At 40.1% G+C, this 8452-nt stretch overlaps 1 protein-coding gene across 1 annotated transcript; it reads left to right on the forward strand.

Moving 5' to 3' along the window:
- Nucleotides 1-6972: 6972 nt before the first annotated feature.
- Nucleotides 6973-8064, forward strand: LOC114492068 (serpin B10-like). The gene has a single exon (XM_036029431.1). The coding sequence runs from the start codon at nucleotides 7334-7336 to the stop codon at nucleotides 7871-7873; it is 540 nt and encodes a 179-aa protein (XP_035885324.1). The 5' UTR covers nucleotides 6973-7333; the 3' UTR covers nucleotides 7874-8064.
- The last annotated feature ends 388 nt before the right edge of the window (nucleotides 8065-8452 follow it).

Consider the following 8452-nt stretch of genomic DNA (forward strand, 5'->3'; position numbering starts at 1 on the left):
CTTTTATTTCCAACTGGAGCAAACATTTTTATTTCATTTATGCTTAATTTAAAAAATGTATTCATGTTCTGGGCTGGAGGAACAGAGATCAAGTAACAGCAGACTCTCTTGCTGGGCTTTGCTGAACCCTGTTTAAGCAGTGTGGCCCCAGGTCTCAGGCTGGAAAAGGCACCTTTGACAATGTTAATGGTTTCGACCTCTGAGAGCCAACATTTCACCCAAAAGTCCCTAATGTAAGAAGGAAAGGACTGGAGAGCTGGTGCCCAAAGCTAAACTTTGACCCCAGAACAGAAAAAGAGAAAGGGTAGAGTAATTCTGCTGAGGCAAGATAATCTGTACACCAAAGGGTGCAGATAAAGACAAAAAGAATTCATCATTTCCCTAATGACTAAGAATTATTTGCAGTTCTGTGGTCTGCAGAATTCGAGAACAGACCCAGAGCCTAGAGGACAGATGGCAGATCTGTGGGAATTTAGCCCTGGCTGCCTACATGAAGCAATGTAATATGGAGGTTTTATTTGCCTGGTGCTAGCAGGTGGTTAACTAGCATCTTGGGTCACAATGGACTTCTCTTGGGACCTCTGCAAATAGTTTTCCTCACCTCCAAAAGTATTATAAAGCCCACCAGGAAATCGTGGGTATTAATCTCATCAGGAAATCCAGAAGGTGATCTCCAATTTGCTCAAGGGCTCGAGGGAATATTTATATTTTCTGTCTACCAGCTTGAGTTAACATCACCTAAGGCTTTTCCTTTTGTTTATATTCTAGGGAAATCATTCCACTGCAGAATAAATTACAAGACATTTCCAATAAACTTTTCAGTATTTTTCAGATTGGAAGAGAGGTGGAGTCAGATGAAGATTGGGAAAGACAGGGCTGACTGGAATGATATAAATAATTTTGGTCAACGGTTTGATGGCATTTACTTATCAAATGTCTCAGCAGACAGAGCTAAGCCTCAGGAATAAATTTCTGCCCAGAAACCTGTTAATGGCCAGCCCTGCAGGCCCTCACAGACACAGTACTTTCTGGCCAAGATGGAGGCGTAGATAGATATGCTTCAGTTCCTTGCAAAAGCAAAAGAAAGAGAACAACAAATTTAAAAACAAAAAACAACCAGAACTGCCAGAAAATCAAACTGTATGGAGTCTGACAACCAAGGAGTTAAAGAAGAAACATTCACCCAGACTGGTAGGAGGGGTGGAGAAGGGCAGCCAGAGTGGAGAGGAGTCATAGCAAGTCCTCTTGTGGGTGGGGTGGTCCCACATTCACCTGAGGATAAGCAGGGAGTAATACCCAGGGAGTGAGAAAACTGCAACCCAGAGTTCCAGCATAGGGGAAATAAAGACTCAAAACCTCTGGCTGTAAAATCCTATGGGGGTTGTGGTAGTGGTGTTATAGAACAGAATGGGGGAGTGGTGAACGATATACTATTACTGAATGGACCCACCCTTGTGCTCTGGGGGTCCCCCACCGTGTACTAGGTTCACCTTGCCCACTGCTAGGGAAAAGACATCTCTCAATGGCAGAGATTGGTGAAAAAGAGAGGGATTATTTATTTAAAGAGTTATACAAACTTAAGAGTAATAATGTCTTCAATGAGATCCTAAAGTCCTTTAGAATACCCACAAACACAATCCTTCCTTCCCCCTCTGCCCAAACTGGGGTACTGGATCAGAAAAAGAAATAGAAGTCTGTGGTTATTCTCTGCCCAAGCTGTGTGGTCCCCAAAAGAAGCGTGGTCCCAAAAAGATGCCGCATGGCTGCTGTGCCTGAGTTTAAATCCCAGTACCAAGCTTCCTCTGCCTCACCATTTTCAACTCCTCCCACAACTGGCCACAGCTGCCAACATTCCTGTATTTTTCCAGCTTTACTGGGCTGCCATAGTAAGTCTGGGCAAGCATGGTCCCATGGTGTGGAGTCAATCATCTCCAAGCTCTTATGCAGGTTCTGTAACCAGGGGGGGTTGCCTCCCAGTTACATCATGGGTTGAAGTCACTCCCATCCCCCTGGCTCAAAGTATGGCCACAGCTGTTTAATATATCTATGAAACCAGTTAAAGGCTACAGATGTGTTAAATGACCATTCTAGAGGTTATCTGCAAAACTGTTGCTATTCAAAACAACTTTCAATGGCCCTGATCCATGTGTCCCATCCTCCAGCTTAGACTTGTAGGGGTGAGAACATCATGTGTGTGTGTGTGTTTGTGTGTGTGTATGCATGTGTATATATATATATATATATATATATATATATATATATATATATTTCTAATATTTCCTGGACACAAAGTCCTGGACCCCATTACAAATCCCTATTCGGGCCCCCCAGCCCGGCTGCACCATGTTACTGTGGGAGACAGGTTGTCCCAGTCTCACAAGAGAGTCCATTGGAGGTACCCATGGGATTCCAGAACATACACAAACCCAACCACCGGGAATAAGCACCAGAAAGGTACACTTTGCTTGTGGGTAGCAATGGAAGTGACTGAAAGTGGGAGGAGAGCCAAGCAAGCAGCATTGTTCCCCCTCTGACTCCTCCCCCACATACACAGCACCACAACATAGAAAACTGGGTGGCCCCACCCTGGTGAATACCTAAGGCTCCTCCTATTACAATGTAACAGGTACACCAAGACAAAGAAATGTAGCCCAAATGAAAGAATAGATCAAAACTCCAGGAAATAAACTAAGTGATGAGGAGATAGCCAGCCTATCAGGTGCAGAGTTCATCACTGGTAGTTAGGATGCTCACAGAAATGGTTGAGTATGGACACAAAACAGAGGAAGAAGTGAAGGCTATACAAAATGAAATAAAGAAAAATATACAGGAAACCAACAGAGAAGTGAAGGAAACCAGGACTCAAATCAACAATTTGGACCAGAAGGAAGAAATAAACATTCAACCAGAACAGAATGAATAAAAAAGAATAAAAAAAAAAAGATGAGAGGCTTAGGAACCCCCAGGATAACTTTAAATGTTCCAACATCTGAATCAAGGGTGCCAGAAGGAGAAGAGGAAGAGGAAGAGGAAAAAATGGAAAACTTATTTGAAAATATAATAAAAAAGAACTTCCCCAATCTGGCAAAGGAAGTAGGCTTCCAGGAAGTCCAGGAAGCCCAGAGAGTCCCAAAGAAGTTGGACCCAAGGTGGAACACACCTAGACACATCATAATTAAATTACCCAAGATTAAAGATAAAGAGAGAATCTTAAAAGCAGCAAGAGAAAAGGAGACATTTACCTACAAAGGAGTCCTCATAAGACTATCAGTTGATTTCTCAAAAGAAAACTTGCAGTGCTTGCTTTGGCAGCACATATACTAAAAAAAAAACAGAAGAGAAAAAAAGAAAAGAAAACTTGCAGGCAAGAAGGGGATGGAAAGAAGTATTTGAAGTCATGAAAGGCAAGAACCTACATCCAAGATCACTCTATCCAGAAAAGCTATCATTTAGAATGGAAGGGCAGATAAAGTGCTTCCCAGATAAGGTAAAATTAAAGGAGTTCATCATCACCAAGCCCTTATTATATGAAATGTTAAAGGGACTTATCTAAGAAATAGAAGATCAAAACTATGAACAATAAAATGACAACAAACTCACAAGTATTCACAACTGAACCTAAAAACCAAAACACACTAAACAAACAACTAGACCAGGAACAGAATCACAGAAATGGAGATCATGTGGAGGGTTATCAGTGGGGAGAGAGAGGAGAGAGAATGGGGAGAAAAGGTACATGGAATAAGAAGCATAAATGGTAGGTACAAAATAAACAGGGGAGATTAAGAATAGTATAGGAAATAGAGACACCAAAGAACTTATATGCATGACCCATGGACATGAACTAAGAGGAGGAATGCTGGAAGAAGGGGGTAAATGGTGGACAGGGATAAAAGGGAGAAAAAAATAGGACAACTGTAATAGCATAATCAATAAAATGTACTAAAAAAAAAGGCCCTTCTACCAGGCAGTTCAGCCCAGACAAGACCTAGTAATATTTGCAAAGCCCTATCTCCACCAACTGGTGAAGTCCTCTGCTCATCTGCTCATTTCTGGTATTCCTGGGCCATACCCTACTCAGGGCTTGCCCACAGGAGTCTTTCCCCTCAACTCCATTGGAAATCTCCAGACCAGTTAATGATGCTGGTTTAGAATGTGTCCTCTGAGTTAAAACACTACATTAAGTGTGTAATATAATTTGTTGTCATTTAATCTTTGCAACAACCTTGTGAGGTAATAGTTATTATTAATCTTTTCTTACAGATGAAGTTGAGGGAAATTAAGTGACTTGCCCAAATAAATAGAAGTGTTTGGATCTGAAACCAGGTCTACCTGGTCCACAAATCCATGTCCCAAAATACCATGGTATGTTGCTGTCTTTTTTTCTTGGTTTCTTACCTTTACTCCACTTTCTGTTAGGTGTGACCCCCATCCTGAACCTAAGTCCATTTAATGAGAGCTTTACCTAACTCTTGCCAACTCCTTTCCCAAGAAGAGGATCTCACTATTGGCCAAGGACTCTTTCAAACTAGACTGACCGCCATAGAACCATGATTTGTCCACACAAATAATTAGAAGAAAGGATTATATTAACCCAGAAACATCTGATACCACATCTCACCCACCAGATTAAAACTCTTGGCTAATACTGCTGACCCAAATCAGACCCAATTTCTTTAGACATTGTGATTTGAAGAACTGACTGTTTTGAGGAAGCCGACACTATAGCCTGGTTGATTCCCAGCCCTGCTTGTTTCTAATATACTTTCTCTCCAGCCCTTTGCTGCAGCATGTCTCACTGGACAGTCCACATGGACTATGGCAGACTCTGAGTGTTGATGATTTGAAAATTCACTTTATCAGCTCGCTTAGGGTAAGTCATTTAAAAAAAAAAACTGGTTCTTATTAGCCACCTCAGACAAAGAAGTTTATGACCAATCATGTCAGCTTATTCATTTACAGTTTTTCCTTTTCTTGTCGTTTTACCTCATTCCTAGGCATTTCATTTCAGAATTAGAACTTGAAGTCAGATTAGTCACCAGAAGGCCGCTTGACAAGACCAGAATTAAAGCAAAGAAAATTGAATTGTCTTAAAGTATATTTCATTTAGACCCATTTCTGATTTTTTGTTCTCTCCAGTGAATAGAACCTTCCTTCCTGCCAGTAAATCTGAGGACCTTATTCAAGTCCAGCTATTGCCATTTATTATTTTGTTTCATGGTTATTAAAATGGAAGTAATAATATCTTCTGTATGATTCACAATGTTTAAATCAAGGTTACAAATAAGAATAGAGCTAAGTCAGTTTTCTATTTTGAAGTCTTGTGAAACCAGTTCCTTGCAAGTCACGAATCTGATAATTCATCCCAAACTGCCAGTTTTCTAGGGAAGGGTGTGGTTGCCTCACAAACTTGAATGTACTCATGAATCTCCTGGGTGGGTCTGAGAGTCTGCATTTCCAACAAGTGCCCAAGTCATGTAGATACTTCTGGCCTCACTTCAAAGCACGATTTTAGATGTTTTTGGAACATTTCTATGCCAATACTTAAAAGACCATGTATTTAAAGACCAGTGTGACTTCTAAAGAGCCAAATCCCAAGGTCACTTAGGTCACTTTGTGTGCTCATGGTAGATAGCTGTTAACACTGTTGAACTTCCGTGCTTTTTCTCTTTCCTTTGGCTTTCATCTCTTTATTTTCCATCTGTGTTTTTTTAAAATTTAATTTTGTTTTTAAAAAGTTTTTAAATTTTATTGATTATGCTGTTGCTGTTGTCCCAATTTTTCCCACTTTGTCCCCCTCCATCCAGCACACCCCATTGCCTCAGGCAATTCCCACATTGTTGTTCATGTTCATTGGTAAAACACATAACTTCTTTGGCTACTCCATTTCCTATATGTGCTTTATATCCCCATGGCTATTCTGTAACTACCTATTTGTACTTCTTAATCCCCTCCCTTCTTCACGCCTTCCCCACAACCCTCTCCCATCTGGGAATCATCAAAACACTCTCCGTATCCACGATTCTGTCTTTGTTCTTGTTTGTTTAGTTTGTTTTTTAGATTCAATTGTTGATACATATGTATTTATTACCATTTTATTGTTCAGAGGTTTTCATCTTTTTCTTAAGTCCTTTTAACGTTTCATATAATAATGGTTTGGTAATGATGAACTCCTTTAGTTTTTTCTTGTCTGGGAAACTCTTTATGTGCCCTTTGATTCCAAATGATAGCTTTGCTGAGTAGAGCAATCTTGGCTGTTGGTCCCTGCATTTCATGACTTTGAATATTTCTTGCCAATCCCTTCTAGCCTACAAAGTTTCTTTTGAGAAGTCAGCTGCAGTCTTATGGGAACTCCCCTGTAGATAACCAACTGCTTTCCACTTGCTGCTTCTAGGATTCTCTCTTTAGGACTCAGCACAGGGATCCTGGCAATTAACCTTTCATCTCTCTTCTCAGAGCCATCAGCTACAGCCTCTCCTCCAGTGTCTCTAGTCCATTCTGCTCTCCCTCTGCTGGAGCCCAGGAAAAGCACTCTAATTGCTGCCAGTTGGCAGACTAGAGAAGAGATTAAGCAAGGAAACTGAGTTACAATTTGTCAGAATTCAGGTCTCCACATGTGGATAGACATGGAAAATGTATGAATTTCCAATTCTGCTCCAGGGGACGAAAACAAGATTTTCCCAAAGGATTCTCTAACAAAATCAATTAACCAATCTGCCTTGGAATTTAGCAAAAAGCTAGCTGAATCTTCTGAGGGTAAAAATATTTTCTTTTCTTCCTGGAGCATCTCGACCTCCTTGGCCATGGTGTATTTGGGCATTGAAGGTACCACTGGAGCCCAAATAGTCCAGGCACTTCAATTTAACAGAGATTGGGACATCAAATCTTATCCTTAAAGTGAAAAGAATAGGAAGATGAACTTCATCTTGGGAAAGGTTGAAGACATATACTTGAATTTCCAGACACTCATCTCTGATCAACAGTCCTAGTGATGTTATGTACTTAAAACAGCCAATGGGATATATGGAGATAAAACATTTATTTCATAATAAATATTTAGAAAACATGAAAACGTACTTGGGTGTGAAGCCATGATATGCTAAGTTTTTGGAAGCTTCTGACCAAATGAGAAAGGAGATCAACTGTTGGGTGGAAAGCCAGCCCAAAAGGGAAAAATCCTGAATCTCTTGCCTGATTGTGTAGTGGATTCTGTAACCAGAATGGTTCTTGTGAATGCCCTTTACTTTAAAGGGATCTGGGAATATCAATTCTTAGTCCAAGACACCACAGAGAAGCCTTTCAGAATAAATAAGGCCACAGCAAACCAATACAAATGATATTGATGAAAGAAAAGCCTTCCATTTTTCAAATAGAAAAGTTGCAAGCCATTGGCCTTCAACTCTGCTACAAGAGCCATGACCTCAGCCTGCTCATACTGTTGCCTGAAGATATCCATGGGCTGGATCAGCTGGAAAAGGCCGCCACCTGTGAGCAGCTGAAGGAGTGGACCAGCACAGACATGATGGAGCCGTATGATGTGAAGCTGCACCTTTCCAAGTTCAAGATGGAAGAGACTTATAATCCCAAGTCATCCTTGAGCAGCATGAGGATGAGTGATGCCTTTTACCGGGGTAAGGCTGATCTCTCAGGGATGTCAGCAGAGAGACACCTGTTTTTGTCCAATATTTCCCACAAGTCTTTTGTGGAAATAAATAAACAAGGGACAGAGGTTGTAGCAGGTATTGGGAGTGAAGTGGGTTTTCGAGTTAGACTCCCATCCATTGAATTCAATGCAGATCACCCACTCCTCTTCTTTATCAGGAACAACAAAACCAATAGCATTCTCTTCTATGGGAGATTCTGCTGCCCTTAAGCCTTCATTTCTCTCATCAAACAAGACCATTTTATGATGAGAAAACTATCATAGGATGGAAAAAGAGTTATAATAAAAACCAGTTTATAGTCTAGATCTTTTTCACATTTGAATATTAGCAAATAAATCTTAAAATAATGCATTCTAGTGATAATGTCATATCTTTACACCTAGAGAGAATGGTGAATTATATTTTTTACCACTAAACATTTTGTCTTAATGTGACTTTTATTCACATTTCAGAAATACTGTTATTCAATTGAATGCCTTATAATTCTTGAGCTGTTGGTCATTGTATTGCCACTTATATTTCATATATATCATTTAGTGAATAAAAATTTTATAAAGGCAATACACTGATGAACAAAAAATTCTCTCTTTATTATTCACCTTTGACATTTTAATTAAGATGTGTCTTGAAGTGGGCCTCTTTGGGTCCATCTTGTTTGGGACTCTCTGTGCTTCCTGGACTTGCATGTCTATTTCCTTCACCAAATTAGGGAAGTTTTCTTTCCTTATTTTTTCAAATAGATTTCCAATTTCTTACTCTTTCTCTTCTCCTTCTGGCACCCCTATGAT

Source organism: Phyllostomus discolor, chromosome 1 (assembly GCF_004126475.2).
Source record: "Phyllostomus discolor isolate MPI-MPIP mPhyDis1 chromosome 1, mPhyDis1.pri.v3, whole genome shotgun sequence".
NCBI classification, from domain to species: Eukaryota; Metazoa; Chordata; class Mammalia; order Chiroptera; family Phyllostomidae; genus Phyllostomus; species Phyllostomus discolor.